Source organism: Pteropus medius, unplaced genomic scaffold (genome assembly GCF_902729225.1).
Source record: "Pteropus medius unplaced genomic scaffold, Ma_sr-lr_union100, whole genome shotgun sequence".
Lineage (NCBI taxonomy): Eukaryota > Metazoa > Chordata > Mammalia > Chiroptera > Pteropodidae > Pteropus > Pteropus medius.
The window spans coordinates 307,475-325,734 of record NW_024343734.1 but is presented as its reverse complement, the minus strand read 5'-3'; the positions used below and the strand labels follow the sequence as shown (position 1 = coordinate 325,734).

The window sequence follows — 18,260 nt, the reverse complement described above, 5'->3', positions numbered from 1 at the left end:
GCGGCCCTGTCCAAGCCCCACCCAGTCCGGAGCTGGCCTGGAAAGAATAGGAAATTCGGTCCTTTAAGCAGGTGCAGAAATCACCTGACACCTGGCTCTTGGGAAAGAGGCGGGGCTTCTGCATTATGGGACCGCAGGGAGGAGGGTCCCAACAGGTGCATCCAGCCAAATACACAGCAGAGCACACACCTAGACCGCCAGAGGGCGCCTGCAGGTTGAGGCAGAGGGATGGGCAGGCACCTGGGATTGGAAGCCTCTGCCCAGCTCCTCCATTGCTGGAAGGGCTGGTCTCTATAGAGATGGGTGCTTGGTGTGCAATTCCCCAAGCCAAATGCATTCTGGCCCACAGGCTGTAATTCCCTCCCAATCTTGTGCCCCAATAATACACACACAGGACCGTCAGCGTCCAAAATCTTTTTAATAACAAGGCGGGATCCAGGGTTAGTTTTTGTAGCCGCGGCTGGCCCTACGGCCTCTGGCTCGCTCAAATTTCCGGCCCTTGGAGCGCACATAGGGTCTGTGAAGGGAAAGGAAGGAGCGTGAGTGTGCCCCGGTAAGGGCCTGAGTGCATACTGGGGACTCAGAGTAGCATGATGCTGGCTCTAACAGTAGCACAGGGACACCAAGGAACGTCAGTGGTGACACGAAGTGGGCTGCTGTAAAAGCCTTGGCAGTACAGGAAGTGAAGATGCCAAGAGCCCAGGCCCTGGGAGTCGTTACCCTGAATGCCCCAGGGCTGGGAACAATGCAGGCCCCACCTAGAAGGTGCCAAGCCGACCTTAAACAGAGCCTGCACCTGTAATGCTGGCTGCACAGGACGCTCGATGCCCTGAGCAGCACGGCTTTAAGCCACGTCTTAAAAAAAGTGGGTATGATGGCAGGGTGTGGGGGGTGGGGGACGGCGGGGGCAGGTTAAGGAGGCATGAGGCTAAACTAGTGAGAAACAGAGCAGCTGGAAGCAAGGCAAAGGCCAGACGGGCAGGGCAGGGTCCCGCAGGAGCCAGGCCTGGGTATACTCACTTGGTGTGGCTGTGCGGGGTTCCAGGGGCCTTGCCGAAATGCCTGTACACCTCTCGGCCCTTGCGAGGACCTGGGGAAGGGAGGGATGGGTCAGGCAGTCGCCCAGCACCCACATCTCCTGCAAGGAGCCCCTTTCTAGGGCTCAGGCTGCTTGTGACGGTGGGGGTGGGAGAAGCCCCTGGGGGAAGGTGAGGCTGACTTGCACTGGGTACCCGCCACTAAGTGTCCCTCACCGGAGAGCAGGACGGTGCCACAGCCCTTGGGGGAGTCCAGGGCCAGCTGGTCAAAGGTGAGGATCTTGCCCCCAGCCTTAAGGATGCGGCTCCGGGCGCGGCTGCTCACACGAAGTGCACACACCTGCGGGACATGGGAGACAAGTGTGGTCAAAGCGCCCTTGCACAGCCCCCAGCTCGGCCTGGTAACCCCCACCTACTAGGAGAGCTTCCTGAGCTGATGACAGCCGTTTTTACCACTTCAAGAACCCAAGGCCATTACAGGTAAGGAACCTGAGGCATAAAGAGATCCAGGACTGTGTCCAGGGGCGACAAAGCGACGGAGAAATCTAGATTTGAATCCAGGCTGTCTGGCTCAAGAGCCAACACCGTCGACAAGGCCCCAGAAGGGGCCCGCCCAGGGATACGACCTTCAGCAATGTGGGTGACAGGCCTGCAGCCCCCAGGGAGGCGAGACTGAGGGCCCAGCACCCAAGGACGAACCAGGTCCACTCGACTCCACCCTTGGCCTGTGCTGGGCCCCTGCCCACTCACCTTGAGCTTGGGGACCTCCTGGACGCGCACATCGTCCGTTATCGTCCCTACGACCACGGCGGTCTTGCCCTCCCGGCCAGGAAGCTTCATCTTCCGGATCTTTGGGGGAGAGGCATGTCTGGTGTTTAAAGCCGACCCCACTGCTCGGGCATCTCCAGGGCCAATGGTGGTGCCTGAGCCAACCTGCCCCCCTGTCCCGGTTAGGCCCGGGGAACCTCCAGAGAAAAGGCGAGCACAGACGTGCCAGCAGGCTGCTCCTTGACTTGTACGACTTTAGGACGTGAAGCCTCAGAAAGCGCTCACACCGCCACTGGAACCACCCCCACCTCACAACGGAAAGGAAAACCAAGCAGGCGGCCAGGCCAGATGGACATTCCCGCTACTAGGGCTACAGCCCGAGAGTCGGAGCTCCAAGCCCGCCCGCCCTCCCGGTGCCTAGCTCCACACCCGACCCAGTTGCCCCTCAGGTTGGCCAAGCCCCCAGCAGACCCTCACCATCCGAGAAAGGGACAGAGGCGGCCGGTTGGTGCGACTCATGAACAACCGCTTCAGCACCACCTGGTTGAAGGTGGAGTTGGTCCGTCTGGCTAGAAATCTGTACAACTGGGGGGAGGGGAGGGGGAGGAATGAGAACCCGGGGTGGCCCACTCCCCCTTCCCAACTTTCTAAGGAACCGGCAACCAAATGACTCCTGGCTGTCCCCCATCCCACCGAGCTCTAGGGAGAGAGCTGGCCCAGGTCCCTCTGGGTCAGGGTCCCTCCCCAGAGCCTCGCTGTGCACAGCCCCGAGGCTGCAAACACTGAACTGCCAGATGCTCTGGGGCAGACCCCGTCCTGCGAGCCCCCGGGAGCTGCGGTGCTGGGGTGGCCCTGCCCAAGGGCCTCAGGCCCCCCTCCTCACCTTGACCAACAGCCTTAGGTAGATGTCCTGGCTCTTGGGCTCCTTGCGCCGAACCTTTCGGTCTTTGTTGTGGCGGATGTCGACCCCCTGCAGGGTGAAGGGGACAGACATGGTGGCTGCGTGTGATCTATTGGGTCACTCACCCCTGACCATCCTCAAGTATCACTTATCTCCCAGACAGAGCTAGAGCTCCAGGCTCTAAGGAGACAGTCCAACCACCGGGAGGCCTCTAGAAGTCACTTCGATACTCTGGGCCTCAAATGACCCCTCTGCAAAAAGAGGCTAATTCTATATGCAAAGTCTTCAGCACATGAGAAAACAGCACCTCGAAACGGTTTAACGCAGCCGTCAAATGATTTCCACAAAAAGTGTTAACTCCAGAAGTCGTATTTTTCAACAATCTAAGTGTTTAAGTTCCCAGTACTTGCTCCCACACATGGAGGGTGACGAAAAACATTTACACCAAGGGCAGACGCTAAGCAATAACGAACCTTTATTTAGAAAGTAGTCCGTACAGAAACAGTCTTACAATGATCTTTTATGCACGGCCTGAAACCAACCCGATGAGGTAGTTTCCCACTTTAGCGCTAAGAAAACTCTGGGAAGCTCACCATTTCCACTCCCTGCCTGCCTGCTCTCCTGAGGCTGTTTAGACTACGTTATCCATTGTAAAGTACTTAATTATTAACAGCTCCCACTGAACTAACACTTAACATTTGCAAAAATCTATGGCGAATATGTCCTACAACTTCTTTCTTCCGAAACTCAAATATACGAGACAATTACTGTCCCCAATGAACAGATGGAAAAAGTGAGGCACGGGCTGGGAAAGCAAGGTCTCCGGGTGGGCAAGGAGCTGAGACTCACACGAAGGCCTGTCTGTCCCCCAAACCCGGGCACTGGACGCTCGACACCCCCCAGAACCCAACTTTCCAGGATGCAGAGTGACAACTCTGGGTAGAGGCAGCAAAGGTAAAAATGGCTGTGGGACCAGCGCTTGGGTCCGAATCCCGGTTCCGCCACTTCCCGGAATTTTGACGCCGGTCGTTATCACTCAGCCACCCGGTACCTTAATTAGGGCAGCTATTCAATAGGCGTTATAATGAAAATACAGGAGGGGCTGAAGACTGATATGACTGACCCATGCTGGTCTTCGGGTCCCCCGGGTAGCCCCCCACCACGGGAATCGCCTCCTTCAGACACCCCCGGAACCCCTGCCTCCCTCTGGCGCGGCCCCAGCACGAGACCGCGGCGGATGGCGGCGGATGGCCGAGCTCCGAACGCCGCGAAGCGCACTCACCATGATGGCGCCTTCTGTTCCACCAGGTCCGGAAAGAGAGAACGGAGCCGGGGTGGGCGGGGAAAGCCTTCCGCGAGCGGCGCCTCCGTGACGTCACAAGGCCGCGACGCGGCGATCTAGCGCGACGCGGGTCTCTCTATGGTGAATCGGACCGCCAGCTAGATGGGCTTTTCCCGAATAAGGTGTTGGGGAACAACCAAAGAGGAAAGGGGGCTACGTCAAGGAGGGAAAGGCCAGCACGTCTGGGGCCTCTCTGGCCCTCCCCGGTCCCCGTTTTCGATACTCTTCCGGAAGAAAGAGATCTGGGAGCGAGAGAGATGTCGCGCGGAGCTAGGAGGCCTTGTCGCGCGGTGACGCTCTGGCCCGAAGCCGACGGCCTCTCTGTGGCTTTTGGAGGACCGGGCGGGCCGGGTATTGAAGGTGAGGAGGCGGGGCAGGCGGGACAAACCCAGACCTTCGGAAAACCGCTGACCGCATTCCTTTCTATTAGGCTGATCTCTACCTTATCTCGTGCTGCGCTTTCCGGGCGAGGGCACTGGTCGAGGAGTCCTTCTTGCGGTCTGACTCGAGATCTTGCAGCAGCCCAGTCTATAGCAGCTAGGATTTCAACGTTTTAGGTCACGCTTCTCCCTCTGCCCTAAGATGGCTCTGCCTTGACCCCTTCTCAGCCTCTGTCACCTCGGGGCTGCTTTCCCCAGTCAAAGAGAATCAAGTGGCCCAGCGGGTTCCTTGTGGTAGATGTGCACGGTCCTGGAGTGCACGGGAGGCACGCTGAGGTCCCGGGCTTGGAGAGTGTAGTAGAGAGAGGGGATGGGTAAAAACTGAAGAAGGGTTGGAGAGACTTAGAAAGAGAGAGAGTTTCAGAGAAGAGGAGGAATGAAGACACAGAGGGGAAGTGGACAGAGACCCAGCGTGGGGGGGATAGAGACCCCGGGGGTGAGGAGACCTAGAAAGAGGAGGAAGATGAGAGCAGGGAGGAGTCGAAACATAGGAAGAAGGCAATGCCATCTGTAACCAAATTCAAATCCTGGCTCTGCTGCTTAATAACAGTGTGACCTTGAGCAAGTCATTTAACTTCTGTTTGCTTTACTTTCCTTATCTACAAAAAAGGGATGACGATAGGTCTGGCACGCAGGGTGTCTTTCAGCGTTATATAGGTTACTAAAAATGCTTACTACAGCGTCTTGCACATAGTAAGTGCTCAAGAAAAATGAGGGCCCATCCCTGTTTATTGGCTTTTATCAGAGGAGACAAGATGAACTGGCTGGGGCAGTGACAAAGCTGACCTCTTTTCTCTCTTCCCAGGGAGCCCTTGCCCCTTGGGCCTCCAGCACATCCAGCCTGGTCTCCTGTAGTCTGCCCTTGAAATTCTGACTTATTCACCTCGTCCCCACAGAGCCAAAGGCCAGGCCTGAACAGTGAAGCTTGACTCCTTGTCCACACCACCCTCCCATGGCCTCCAGCATAGGGCCAGGGTCTTGCTGATGTGGTAACACAGCAGCGGGCCAGCAGATGAATGGACACTTTGAAGCACAGGAGCAGCAAGACCAGGTAAGAGTCCCTCTGAAAGTCAAGATCACGGTACCATGGGACAGTTTACTCATCTTCCTTGTCCCTGTTCCCCTTGTCTCTTGTGACTTGGTCTCTTTATTGTGTCCCAGCCTCTTTAATTGGTAGATCTGCCTTTCTGTCTGCCAGGGTCCCAAATTCAGGTGCCGCGTTTCCCTGTTTCTGTCCCCCTCTCTCTCTGAGTCTTTCTTTGGCACGTACCTGGTGCTGTCGCTACTCTGAGTTAAACACAAGGTACATTATTTGGCAATAAATGAACTTCTTCCATTTAACTGTTTTTAGCAAGCTCTGTCCTTATCTCCTTATGCATGTGTTTCTCCCTACAATTCTGCCTGCTTCTAGGTCTGATATTATTCTTGCCTTGATTTCTTTGGGTTTCACCATGTCTTTGCCTCTCTCTGTCTATCTGCCAACATCTTTGCTTTCTGTCTCTTCGTCTCAGTTCCTCTCAGTCTCTGGGCCTCCAACATTCTCTCCTTACGTCTCTCCTGATCTAGAGGTCTCTCTGATACTGTTTCTCCCATCCTTCCTTGTGTCTCTGTCTTGCCATGTAACTGAGTCATTCACTAGGCAGATGTGTATGTCATCCTGCCTCTGCTGTAGTTTGAGCCCAAAATAAATTGTCTGACATTTGAAAAAATTTGATATACAATATTATATCAATTTCAGGTGTACGACGTGATTCGACTTCGTATACATTTGCAAAATGATCACAAGTTTAGTTACCATCTGTCACCACCATCCAGAGTTAATACATTATTGACTATGTTCTCCATGCTGTACATTAAATTCCTATGGCTAATCGATAATTTGTGAATTCATGAGCCTCTTCTCCCTGGTTTTCATTCTAGTGTCTGTCCCCGTCTCTCTCTGTATGTCTTTAATTTTCTGGGTTTTCTTGCATCCTTACCTCGCACATTCTTAATTCTACTTTGTCTTCGTATCGTTGCTTTTCTCTGCATCTTTCTCTCTGGCTCTATCTGAATAAGAGACAATACTCTCCAAGTCTCTTATTGCCTCTGACTCTGCTTCTTTAGGCCTCTTTTATTAAGTCCCTTTGCATAACTTTGAGTTTTTGTTACCTGCATTGGGATCAGTCTGTCTGCAGCTACAGACCGACATCGTGCCCCCTCTCTTTTATAAATCCGATGGTTGGGACCTGCCCACTTGCCCTCAACAAGGATGGCGATATAATCGCTGGTCGTGGGGATACGGTGCCGCCTCTGCTGCGCGTGTTCCCTGACTTACAATGGCGACTGATCTCGCGAGATTGATGCCCCGCCCAGTTCTCCGGCTCTCCCGGCGCGGGCCCTTGCGCCAAACTCGCGAGTTGTCTGGGTCCGCCCCCCGCGCGCACTCATTGGTGCGGCTCAGGCTGGCCGCGCGGCCATTGGCTGAGCGGATGCACACTCCCCCCCACACCCCTGGGTCAGCTGGGGGCGGTTGGTGGTGACTTGAGGGGCAGCCTGGAGGAGGACCCGGCGTGTGAGGAGGGTTCGGGGGCTGGGCAGGGACCCGAGTCTGGGAAACCAGGGGACCAAGAGGAACGGAGAGACGCAGGCGCAGGACTGGGGTACCAGGGATGTGGGATGGAGATGGAGAACCAGGAACGGGACTGAGGGATCCGGGAATGGAAACCCAGGTCTGGGACTGGGTTGTGGAAATCGGAGGTGGTGGGTGAAGGCCCGGGATCGCGGAAACCCGAGACAAAGACTCAGGGTTATGGATTGAGGGGACCTATGGATAGAGACCCAGGTCCAGCTCTGGGATACTTGGGAAATGGAGAGAATGGAGACCAGGCCAGAGGCTCCGGCCCAGGACTCGGGGAGATCTAGGGCTCTGTGTCTAAGCCCGATATGAAGCAAGCAGTGGGGCTTGAGGGAGCGTCCACTTATGGGGGTGTATCTGGGGCAGCTCCCCTCCTGGGGGAGGTCAGGGGCAGGACTGGCGGGTGGCTAGGTGGGTGGGGCAGTGGGGAACAAAGGTGAGCAGGAAGGAGGAGGCAATAGCAGGGCAGAGGACAGGGGGAGGGCCTTTGGGGAGGGGACCTCTGGTGCGGCTCCCATCCCTTCCCTGGAGAGCAGGCGGCCAGACAGACGCCCAGGTCAGTCCTCAGAGTTCAGTTCTTGGCCCCTGACCCTTGCAGGTGCCTGCATGTGGCTCTTCTGGCTCTGACCACTTAGCCCCTCCGTGTCACATCCGTTCCTTAGTCTTTCTTGGTGTTTACATCTCCTGCCTCTCCTATCTGCTGCCTTTTTCTCCCTCGTCTTTTTGACCCTCAGAGGGTCTCCCGGAGCACTAAACGCTTACTCTCCTAGGTATCTTTCATCGTCCTAGGTCTCATTTCATTGAAGCTGTTTGTCTCCTTCTCTCAGGGTTTCTCTGGCTCTCAGGGCTCATCCCTCTTTTCCTTTGTGTCTGAGTGTCTCTCTCTTGTTACTCTCTCTGTCTGGAGACGTGTGTCGTTTTTCTGTGTCTTTGCATGTCTCTTTCTTCCTATTATCTCCGCCATCCTGATCTCTCTGCCCTGCCTTATTTCCCCCAAAAGCCCTTATCATCCAACACACGATATTTTACTTTATCTTGTTTTTCTGTCTTCTGATTAGACTATAGACTCCGTGAAAGCAGGGATTTTTGTCTGATTTGTTCCATGCTGTGTTTGCTGGGCCTGGCACTGACTGGCACGTAGAGGGTACTGGGTAACTATATGGAGAATAAATTAATGAATGAATGTTTGCATGGCTGGGTGCACACCCTCCAAGATTCTGGCCTTCCTGTGCAACTGATCTCTCGTATCTTCAGGGTCTCCCCACACCTGTCCGGGCCTGTCTGTCTCTGGTGCACCTGTGATCCCCCTCATTGTCTCCTGTCCACAGGCCTTGCCCCTGCTTCCCTCCAGCTGCCATGGAGGTCCCAGACTTTGACTCCTGCCCTCTTTCCTCCCCACAGAGGCTGGACCAGGAGCTGACCTGGAGCTGGGGCCACAGGCCTGGGAGTGCCCTGGACAGGGCCGAGGCCATGGCCCCGCCACCATCCCCACCATTGGCTGCCAGCACCCCGGTCCTGCATGGCGAATTTGGCTCCTACCCAGCCCGAGGCCCACGCTTCGCCCTCACTCTCACACCACAGGCCCTGCACGTGCAGCGGCTGCGCCCGAAGCCTGAAGCCAGGCCCCGGGGTGGCCTGGTCCTGCTGGCCGAGGTCTCGGGCTGCTGCACCCTGCGGAGCCGCAGCGCCGCCGACTCAGCAGCTTACTTCCGCATCTACACCTACCCGAGGGGCCGGCGCGGGGGCCGCCGCAGAGCCACGCGCACCTTCCGTGCGGATGGCGCAGCCACCTACGAGGGGAACCGTGCTGAGGCCCAGCGCTGGGCCACCGCCCTCACGTGCCTGCTGCGGGGACTGCCGCTGCCTGGGGACGGCGGTGAGCCCCTGGGCCGCCTTCGGGTCCCCGCGGAGCTCCCTCTTTGGGCATCTCTGCCTCCACTGTTCCGCATGTGTGTGGCGTGTCTGTCGGACGGGTGGGAGCAGACAGGGAGGGGCCGCAGGAGGAAAAGTCGCAGGCTGAGAAACATGATGTGTGTCTGCTGCCCTCTCACTGGGTTCCTGTCCCCGTCCCCTCCCCCCACTTCCATGGGTCCTGACCACAGATGAGTCAGAGGCACTCGGGCTGATGAGAGCAGCAGACTGAGACGTGATCAGTCACCACCCGGGGCACTTAGAGGTGGCATCTAAAACATTAGCCTGTGGGGGTTTGGAGAAGGCTCTCAGGCAGAGGCCTGCACAAAGGCTTCTCGGGTGGCAGGAAGGTAGATTTAAGTGTCCTCATCTGGTGGGACTTCCTCAATCCTCCAGGATCCTGCGGGCTGCCTGGGGGCCGGCCCTAAGGGGTGGTGACGGGGTGGGAGTCTGCACAGTGAAGCAACCTGATCTTGGCATGCAGGTGTTCAGGGTGAGGAAAGTGGAAACCACAGCTCTCCTCCCTTCTCCCACACATGGGTCCAGAGGGAACGGGGATTAGACACCCAAGCCCTTTGTTTCAGCACCTGGGAGAAAGGGGTGGCCTAGACAGGTGAGGCCCAGGAGAAATACAACTTTGAACTCCCATGAGGCTCCGGTGCCAGCCCTCGTGCTGTCTGCGGTTACTGTTTCTGGGGTGAGGAGCCTGGGCCCCTGGCCTTTGTGGACCCCTTCTCCTCTCTCTGCAGAAATCACCGCCCAGCTTTTGCCAAGGCCGCCCCGATTGCTCCTCCTGATCAATCCCTTTGGGGGGCGGGGCCTGGCCTGGCAGTGGTGTAAGAACTACGTGCTGCCGATGATCTCTGAAGCTGGGCTGTCCTTCAACCTCATCCAGACAGGTAAGGGTGGCATCAGGATGGATGGTGGGGGCTGGGGTGGGGGGGGTAACAGCCTGCCTCACCTCCTGGTTCCCCACGTTAGAACGACAGAACCACGCCCGGGAGCTTGTCCAGGGGCTGAGCCTGAGCGAGTGGGATGCCATCGTCACGGTCTCGGGAGACGGGCTGCTGTATGAGGTAGGGCAGGAGCCCCCTGGCCCTGGGGGGACTTTGGAGACCAGGACCAGCACCCAGGTGTCTGGTCTCCGGCCCTCCAGGTGCTGAATGGACTCCTAGAACGCCCCGACTGGGAAGAGGCTGTGAAGACGCCCGTGGGCATCCTCCCCTGTGGCTCAGGCAACGCACTGGCTGGAGCCGTGAACCAGCATGGGGGGTAGGTGGACCGCTCCTTCCGCGGGTGAGCCTGAGGGTGGGCCAGCCGGGACCCGGCACCTCTCCCCCTCCTCTCCCCGTCTGCCAGTCTACCGTCAGGTCGATCCGTCTGGCATTTTTGCTGGTCTTGTTCCCAGCTGTACCTCTAGTGCCTAGAAAGCTGTGCCTGGAACACAGGCGACACTCAGTGAATGCTTGTGGAGAGGAAGAATTGAAAGGGAACCTGGCCCAGTAAGGAGAGTCCACCTGGAGGTGGCCGAATGGCTGTGGGCGGGCCCAGGGACATGGCCTTCCTGGTCCCCAGGCCATGTGTCTCTCCTCCCTTCCCCACGCTGTCTGTCACCCAGGTCTGTTTACATTCTCACTGTGTCGACTCTCTCTGGCTCTGAAGGTTTGAGCCGGCCCTAGGCATTGACCTGCTGCTCAACTGCTCCCTGCTGCTCTGCCGGGGTGGTGGCCGCCCGCTGGACCTGATGTCTGTGACGCTGGCCTCCGGGTCCCGCTGTTTCTCCTTCCTGTCTGTGGCCTGGGGCTTTGTGTCAGATGTGGACATCCAGAGCGAGCGCTTCAGGGCCTTGGGCAGTGCCCGCTTCACTCTGGGCACGGTTCTGGGCCTCGCCACACTGCATACCTACTGCGGACGCCTCTCCTACCTCCCTGCCACTGTGGAACCTGCCTCGCCCGCCACTGCCCATGGCCTGCCCCGGGCCAAGTCAGAGCTGACCCTGGTCCCAGCTCCAGTCCCACCCATGGCCCACTCACCCCTGCATCGCTCTGTGTCTGACCTGCCCCTGCCCCTTCCTCAGCCTGCCCTGGCCTCCCCTGGCTCACCCGAACGACTGCCCATCCTGGCCCTCAACGGTGGGGGCCCAGAGCTGGCTGCGGACTGGGGTGGGGCTGGGGATGTTCCACTGTCCCCAGACCCACTGCTGCCCTCGCCCCCTGGCTCTCCCAAGGCCGCTCTACTGTCGCCCATCACCGAGGGGTCCCCGGAAATGCCAGCATCCTTCGGGCTCTTGCCTCCCACCCTTGACGGTGACCCGGTAGCCATCTCTACTGGGGGCCCACCAGACCACCTGCTTCCTCCTCTGGGCACCCCACTGCCCCCAGGCTGGGTGACGCTGGAGGGGGACTTTGTGCTCATGTTGGCCATCTCACCCAGCCATCTGGGTGCTGACATGGTGGCAGCTCCCCACGCGCGCTTTGACGACGGCCTGGTGCACCTGTGCTGGGTGCGCAGTGGCATCTCGCGGGCTATGCTGCTGCGCCTTTTCCTGGCCATGGAAAGGGGTAGCCACTTCAGCCTGGGCTGCCCGCAGCTGGGCTACGCCGCGGCCCGTGCCTTCCGCCTCGAGCCGCTCACGCCTCGCGGAGTGCTCACGGTGGACGGGGAGCAGGTGGAGTACGGGCCGCTGCAGGCGCAGATGCATCCGGGCCTCGGGACCCTAATCACGGGTCCTCCGGGCTGCCCTGGGCGGAATCCCTGAACCTAACGAAGCTTGGAGCCCGCCAGGGGCGGGGCCTACATTCCAAGGGGCGGGGCACGGCTGCTAGAGTTAGGGGGCAGTCCTCACGTGCAGGGACGTTAACCCTGTCTCAGGATTGCGCCCGTCCCCCAGAGTGTCAGAGGTGATGCTGGAGGGTTCCCCGACTTCAGAGGATGGAGACCGTCGGGGTCCCAGATAAGTAGGCTTCCCTGGAAGGTAGAGTGCCTGACCAATGAGGAGGGGGCTCAGTCCTGACCCTCGCTGAAGGCCGGGTCGGCTGAGGGCGGAGCTGCATTAACGCGTCGTCCAGTGACGGGACCTGGAACGTACGGGCTGGGAGAGGACTTAATTGGCCAGTCAGAGCCCGGTGCTCGCCCTGGCCATTCCGGTGCCTCCACTTAACTGGCCAGTCGGCCCAGGCGGGGCAGGTTTCCCCGGCCGACGCTCGGATTTGCACTAAAGTTCCCCCACCCCCGCCCCGCGGGTGTGGGCGGGGAAGTTCATTTCCGTCCTCCGTCTCCAGTGCGTCCCCGAACCCCGATCTTCAAAGCAATTGAAAAGGTCTATGCAATAAAGGCAGTCGCTTCATTCCTCAGACCTCGCCACCTCCTCCATCCGGTAGCCGAGGGGAGTGATCAGACTCCGCACTGACAGCAGCTCTTGGCTTTCGTTGCGGGAAGCCCAGACCTGCCCACGGCCTGCGGCCAGTGTGACCCGCTGGCCTTGAACCGGGGCCAGGGAGCTGCCTCCTCCCCCACGACAGCTGGCTCTGGGGTTATTAAGATTTATTCAGGATCGTGTTGACGGAGGCGGTGGGAAGGTGGGGTCCCCGACGTGCCGGGGGCACACACAGAGCCCCCTCCCCGCTCCCTCGAGGGAGGGGGAAGGCTCGCTTTTTCTTAAAAATATAAATGTATTTATCTGCATCATCACGTCCCTGGGGTACCCAGCTGGCCGGCCCGTGGGCCACAGGGCGGGGAGGGAAGAGGGCGTCAGGGCGCAAGTCTGAGCGAGGCAGAGGCGAACCCCGCCGGGTGTGGGGGTGGGGCAGCCTCACAGGGCTCCGTGCTGGGCCTGGTAGCGGGACAGCACGGCGCGGTAGTGGGACAGCTCCTGGCGCACGGCCACCACCTCCTGCCGCAGAAGGGCGTTCTCCTTCTCCAGGAAGGCCGCCCGCACGGATATCTGGTTCTCTTTGAGACGCCGGGCGTCGCGGGACCGCTTCGCTGCCTCGTTATTCTTGTACCGTCGGCTCCAATACTTCTCGTCCTGCGGGTGCGGAGGTGGAAACGCACTGAGGTCCGGAGGGGCCCGGGCCACAGCGAGAGAAAAAGGGGGGGGTGGAGGGAGCAGCTTCGCTTGTGCCTTCGAGGACCAGGGAAATCTGAAAGGCTTCCAGGGCGGCTTCTTACCCAGCACTGGGGCCTAAATGATACCGGGTCCCCCCTGGGATGGGTACCCAAGGATCTGCCCTTCTAGGGCCCTGGTTGCTAAGGAGAGCAGGCCCCTAGCAATAGCTAACACATGAGATAGCCTCCCACCCCAAGCAACTGGGCTTTAACAGACCCCACTGTGCAAAGCAAATCCTACCCTCCTCACTTGAAAAAGGACCCGCAGTTAGCTCCTGGTTGCTAAGGCTGATTGTTTCCTAGCAACAGGACCTTCAGGGTGTGAGGTTTCCCGGTCAAAAACACTGCCCTATACATCACCTTTCCAGGTCCTGGTTGCTAAGGAAAGTCCAGCCTCCCCAGTGATGGGGCTTGCTGTTCTATAAAATCCTACCAGAGCTGGTCCCTTTGGACTTGGTTGCTAAGGCAACCTCAACCCTCCTCAGCAAACAAAAGTAAGGTCTAAGTAGTCCCAATACCTGCAGCTGGCTTCAGACTCACTGGTCTTAAATAGAAACCAAAGAGCTGCCTCCTGCCCAAAGTCCTGGTTGCTAAAAGAGTTGTCCCCTAGCAAAGGGGCTGTCCTGAGAGCTCCCCACATGATTATGTCTAGGGTGCCCTAGTCCTGGAATTTGGTTGCACGGGAATACCACGTCTTAGTACTAGGGTGCACCCAGAGCTCTGAAAGATGCCTCTTGACCCTCATCTAATTAAAGCCTTATTTCAGCTTGCTGGGGCAAATCTAGTCCCTGACAACAAGGCCCTGTGCCAGAAGAAACCACTGGTCAAGATTTGGTTTGCAGGCCAGTCCTCACTGCTTGGAGTAGTTGTGTCTTATACGAAGGCATGGCAAAGTCCTGTGAGAGAAATCCAGGCATCTCTTGTTGGGAGAGCCCCCAGAACTTGGACAGGCAAAACGTCAAAAAGATGCAGCCATGGCCCAAAGCACCTCAGATCAGAATGTGGCCCTGGTTGCTAATGGGAACCTGAGGCCTCTTGCCAATGAGGCAGTCCAGACCCAGGAAACAAGCCTACAGGGCTGGCAAAGTCTGCAGGCACCCTAGGCAGATGCAATAGCCACAAAGGATGTCCTATATCAGAGATCAAAGGACCAGCCCCAGCCCGGTTGGCTGCTAAGAAGAGACAGACTGACACCCCGTTGCTAAGAAATGCTGTCCTTAGCAACCGTGCCCAGCAGAGCCTGAAGCCCACCCCACAGAGGGTTTTCGGTCCAGCTGATAGGAAAAGCTCCAGGTCTGTACACCAGGCCTAGCAGGGCCGGCTGAGTCTGCATCTTACAATAATAATACCGTCTTCAAAAATCAAGCTCAACACTTTGCCCCCTTGAGCTCCACGATCAAAGAGGGCTGATCCTTGGCTGTAGGTGAACCTGAGCGCTAAGCCAAGTGAGAACCGAGGCCTTCCTGTGAGGAAGGGGCCATCCCCGGCTGTGGGGCTTGTGCAAGCCAAGGCCCGTGTCCTACATCCAGCAGCGCTCACCTTCTGCTCCTCTGGCACCTGGATCTTCCTCGCCTTCTTCATGATGGGCTGAGGCTTCAGTTCCTCCTCTGAGAAGCGATGTCTCCGAGGGTCAAAGGTTTCATGGCCGGGAATGCTTGACAGGGCTAAATCAGCAGGGTCAGGTTCAAAGGTCATCAGCACCTCCACAGTATCTGGGTCCACAGGGCTGGGTGTGTCCCGAGAGGTCAGGCCTTGGAGAAATAAAATGTATCACCGGTATTTATTTTGAAGAGGAGGTTCCCGGAGGCTACCCCCTGCTCAGATATCGTATCCACTATAAGAAAGGTCCTTATGTGGTCTAATATAAAGCTTGCCAGGGATCAACGTCCCTAACATAAAATAGGAAGATTTCCTACCCCACAAAGATGCTTAGAAATCATGGCACCAACTCCACTTTTGCAAACAGGGAAACTAAAGCCCAAGCATTCATTACCTGACTCGCTCTAAGTAGTCTGGGCTATTACTTGTAAAACCTCAGGCCATCAGAATCACAGTGATAGCTTCTTTCCCACAGTCTAGCCTGAATCCTTACGGAATCCCTGACCAAAGCCTAGACCCCTGGCTGCTCAGGGGAAGGAATTTAATGCACTGAAAAGTTAGCCTCTTAAGAACTATTAGCTCTCAAGAGTCAAGGAAGAGAAATGGAAACAGCTGAGGTTCCAGGTTGGTTCAAGAGGAAAGGCAGGCAGCCTGTGCCTTTAAGATCAAGCAAGCCGGGGCCAGCTGAGGACACAGGTTCAGGGCCGAGTCACGTGCCAGCGCCTGCTTTCCCGCCCCGCCCCCCCGCCGCCACAGGAGCCCTCACGTTCCCTAGGCCCCGCCCCCTCCCGCGTGACCGCGCGTGCGCGAAGCACGGAGGAGGTTAGGAGAGGACTCACGTGGCGCGGGAATGTGCGGCTGGGAAGGGGAGGGCCCTGGTTCTGCCCGGAGGTCGGACCAGTGGCAGGTGTGTCCAGGAATCCCCGATCTGCAGCCCGACCCCAAGGTGCCCGAGGGAGCACACCTTTCCTCTCGATCCCTCGGGTCTCTCAGCTCGAACCTCTCAACCTCCAAAGATTCAGTCCCCCCTGCTCTCTAGGGAACACAGGAGAACCGGCCCCCTCGATCTTCTCCCCAGGGCCCCAATCCCCTCACCACTGGGGTACACACAATTCTGGGATCCGGGGCCCCTCCTCTCCCAGGAATACAGGAAGCTCGGCCCTCGCCCCAATGGAAAACCTAAAGTGAAGATCCTCGACCTTCTTCCTCCAGGACCCGGGGCCCTAGCCCCTCTCCAGTGAAGGACCCAGGAACCAGAGCTGACAGTCTCTATGTGTGGGGAAACATAAGTCTGTGCCCAGCCCTCCCCCTACGCCCGTAGAGGGCACAGGAGTTCCGGTCCTATCTCAGTTCCACTAACTCCGGGCCCAGAATATGGGGCGCAGTCCATTCCCCAGTAAACAACTCCGGTGTTCTGGGCTCTCAGTCCCGATTTCACGAGTCCCCACGCCCCACAGAAAAGTCCACGCTACCTCCCCGCTGGGCAAGCTTTCTGGAATTTAGGGTCCTAAGTCCCTCCCTTCCTATGGACCCAGTCCTTGATCCAGTAAGGGACACAAAATTCGATCTCCTCTCCCGAGATCTCTCAACTAGGGGGTCCAGAATTCGGGCGCGCAGCCCCAATGCCACGGACAGGCCCCCGGTGTCTCGCAGCCCCGCCCCTCGTAGCCTAAGCCCCGCCCACCCACGGCCCGGCACCGCCCCCGCCGCACCTGCGCGGTGGCCGCCGGCGGCCCCGAGGGCAGCCCGGGCGGGGGCGTGACCCGGAGAGGAGCGAGGGGAAGCCGAGCCGCAGGAGCCGGGCCCCGGGGAGGGTGCGGGCGTGCGCACGGGCGAGGGCGCCGGTGACGGGCCGCCGGGGGGCGGCGGGCTGGGCGGGAGCCCGTGCTCCAGCAGGAAGGCGTCCAGGTCTACGTACTCCACGTCGCCGAACGGCAGCGTCCGCTCCCACAGCAGCGGCGCCAGCAGACTTGGGCCAGGCGCGGTCGCCGGGCGCCCCCGTGGGGACCCGCCGCCCACCACCGCCCCAGATGGGGCATCAGCCGGACCCGCCGTCTCCAGGCCCGGCCCGGGGACCGTTGCTGCCGGCAGAGCCGCCTTGCGCTCCTTTTCCTTCAAGAGACCTGGGGGCCAGGGAAAGGCCAGGCAGGGTGGGGAGGGAGAGGAATATAAAGAAGAGACCCCGAGTCAGAGACAAGAGAAAAGGGGGTATAGAGATCCAAAGAAGGAGGAGACAGACGGGGGAGACCGGAGAGGGAGGGCGAGGATACAGAGAGAAGAGGGAATAGAGACTCAGGGAGAGACCCATAGAGAAAGGACAGAGACGGGGCGGTATAGACAGGGATAGGGGGACAGAGACCGAGAGGGGGATAAAAACTCAGAAGGGAGGACAGGGACCCAGAGATGCAGAGAGAGATGGGGACAGAGACCCGTTAAGGGGCACAGATATAGAAGGGGGACGGAAGTTCAGACAGAGGTTAGGTGGAGATTTGGGCAGGTGAGAGAAAAAAATGACAGCTCTGTGATTCCTCTATAACCCACCCGCCACGCTCCCTGCAGCACTGTACCCCTTTCTCCCCACCCCCACACTCTGTAAGGGGCAGGAAGGGGCTCTATTCCTGGGGCACATTCCTCATCCCTAGACTCCATGTGACCCCAGGAGGCCCCGCCCAAGCCCGTGTCACTACCGTGTGAGCATCCGACACACCCCATCCCTCCGCCCTGGACCCCGAGGGTGCAGACTCTCGTAACCAAAAGGAAGAGGGGGCTGGGGCCTAGGCTCTTGGGTCCTCGGGGTGGATGGGCTTGAGAGCTGGTACTTTTGAGTACTGGGTGTTGAGAGATCTGAAGGCCTAAACACCTTAGTACATGATTAGATAAAGGTGGGAAGATGGACTCTCGGCCCGGAGAGGGTAGCTGTGGACCCCCCCCTCCCTTAGCGCTGGAGTCCCTAAGGGAGTAGGATGTCTGAGTTGGGCGAGGTCGGGGCTAGAACTCACAGCTGGCTGGTTCTTTGGGCTTGCTGGTCCCCTGCAGAAGGCTCCGCAGCCCAAGCAGCGCTCCCCCGCCAGGGGGGGCCCCGGCCGGGCCGCCCAGCAGCAGGGGGACCGGGGTCCTGTCGCTCACAGGCCGCGACATCGCCGGGCACCTGCCCGCAGGCTCACGAGCTCATGGAGAGGCGAAGAGTTGGCCTGCCAGACGGCGGTACACTCCTGTGGTTTGGGCCAGCCAGAGTCTGCCCAGGGGCGGGCGAGCGTAGCTTGCAAGATTCCAGTATCCAGAACAGAGTAAATCCTAGGAGCGACGGGGATTTGCAGTCCTCGGTGCCGAAACGTGCAACTCTAGAGGGTCCCCGGAGACCATGCAGTCTGGGCGACGCGGGCTGATCAAACCAGGCGGTCAGCTCTTCGCAACCGAGGATTTAAGGGGACTCAAGAAGCTCCTTCTACAAGGTGGGCGAGCCTGGCTCTTGCAAATTCTGCAGCTCTCTCAACGGAAGGCGCTCTGCAATCTGCACCAAGAGGTGTGCACGGAGGGG

At 58.7% G+C, this 18,260-nt stretch overlaps 3 protein-coding genes across 16 annotated transcripts; 1 reads left to right on the top strand and 2 right to left on the bottom strand.

Moving 5' to 3' along the window:
- Window positions 1-399: 399 nt before the first annotated feature.
- RPL18 (ribosomal protein L18) lies at window positions 400-4,148 on the bottom strand. The gene is made up of 7 exons (XM_039868571.1): window positions 3,989-4,148; window positions 2,689-2,775; window positions 2,283-2,390; window positions 1,788-1,886; window positions 1,254-1,377; window positions 1,021-1,090; window positions 400-517 (listed from the first exon to the last, which is right to left on the bottom strand). Exons 1-7 carry the CDS (start codon window positions 3,989-3,991, stop codon window positions 442-444), a joined length of 567 nt encoding a protein of 188 aa, XP_039724505.1. The 5' UTR covers window positions 3,992-4,148; the 3' UTR covers window positions 400-441.
- Window positions 4,149-4,292: 144 nt separating this feature from the next.
- SPHK2 (sphingosine kinase 2) lies at window positions 4,293-12,371 on the top strand. 14 transcript variants are annotated; one of them, XM_039868553.1, is made up of 7 exons: window positions 4,293-4,408; window positions 5,385-5,539; window positions 8,507-8,981; window positions 9,766-9,915; window positions 9,998-10,092; window positions 10,173-10,288; window positions 10,679-12,371. In XM_039868553.1, exons 2-7 carry the CDS (start codon window positions 5,501-5,503, stop codon window positions 11,772-11,774), a joined length of 1,971 nt encoding a protein of 656 aa, XP_039724487.1. In that variant the 5' UTR covers window positions 4,293-4,408; window positions 5,385-5,500; the 3' UTR covers window positions 11,775-12,371. The 14 variants fall into 14 exon arrangements, with proteins under 14 accessions (XP_039724487.1, XP_039724486.1, XP_039724488.1 ...); XM_039868552.1 differs by having other exon boundaries at window positions 5,294-5,539; XM_039868554.1 differs by lacking the exon at window positions 4,293-4,408 and adding an exon at window positions 4,448-4,605.
- Window positions 12,372-12,542: 171 nt separating this feature from the next.
- DBP (D-box binding PAR bZIP transcription factor) lies at window positions 12,543-18,254 on the bottom strand. The gene is made up of 4 exons (XM_039868570.1): window positions 17,722-18,254; window positions 16,435-16,845; window positions 14,663-14,874; window positions 12,543-13,043 (listed from the first exon to the last, which is right to left on the bottom strand). The coding sequence occupies exons 1-4, from the start codon at window positions 17,858-17,860 to the stop codon at window positions 12,828-12,830; spliced, it is 978 nt and encodes a 325-aa protein (XP_039724504.1). The 5' UTR covers window positions 17,861-18,254; the 3' UTR covers window positions 12,543-12,827.
- Between the last annotated feature and the right edge of the window lie 6 nt (window positions 18,255-18,260).

Excerpts from the sequence above, each read along its gene's own strand:
- RPL18 (XM_039868571.1), bottom strand. Across the intron at positions 2,391-2,688 it reads ACCTAAGGCTGTTGGTCAAG|TTGTACAGATTTCTAGCCAG; the intron begins GTGAGGAGGGGG and ends CCCTCCCCCCAG. Across the intron at positions 518-1,020 it reads ACCCCGCACAGCCACACCAA|ACCCTATGTGCGCTCCAAGG; the intron begins GTGAGTATACCC and ends TTCCCTTCACAG.
- SPHK2 (XM_039868566.1), top strand. The coding sequence starts at position 7,140 with ATGTGGGATGGAGATGGAGAACCAGGAACGGGACTGAGGGATCCGGGA. Across the intron at positions 10,093-10,172 it reads GAGACGGGCTGCTGTATGAG|GTGCTGAATGGACTCCTAGA; the intron begins GTAGGGCAGGAG and ends CCGGCCCTCCAG. Across the intron at positions 10,289-10,678 it reads GCCGTGAACCAGCATGGGGG|GTTTGAGCCGGCCCTAGGCA; the intron begins GTAGGTGGACCG and ends CTGGCTCTGAAG.
- DBP (XM_039868570.1), bottom strand. The coding sequence starts at position 17,860 with ATGTCGCGGCCTGTGAGCGACAGGACCCCGGTCCCCCTGCTGCTGGGC. Across the intron at positions 16,846-17,721 it reads GCCCAAAGAACCAGCCAGCT|GTCTCTTGAAGGAAAAGGAG; the intron begins GTGAGTTCTAGC and ends CCTGGCCCCCAG. Across the intron at positions 13,044-14,662 it reads AGGTGCCAGAGGAGCAGAAG|GACGAGAAGTATTGGAGCCG; the intron begins GTGAGCGCTGCT and ends CCGCACCCGCAG.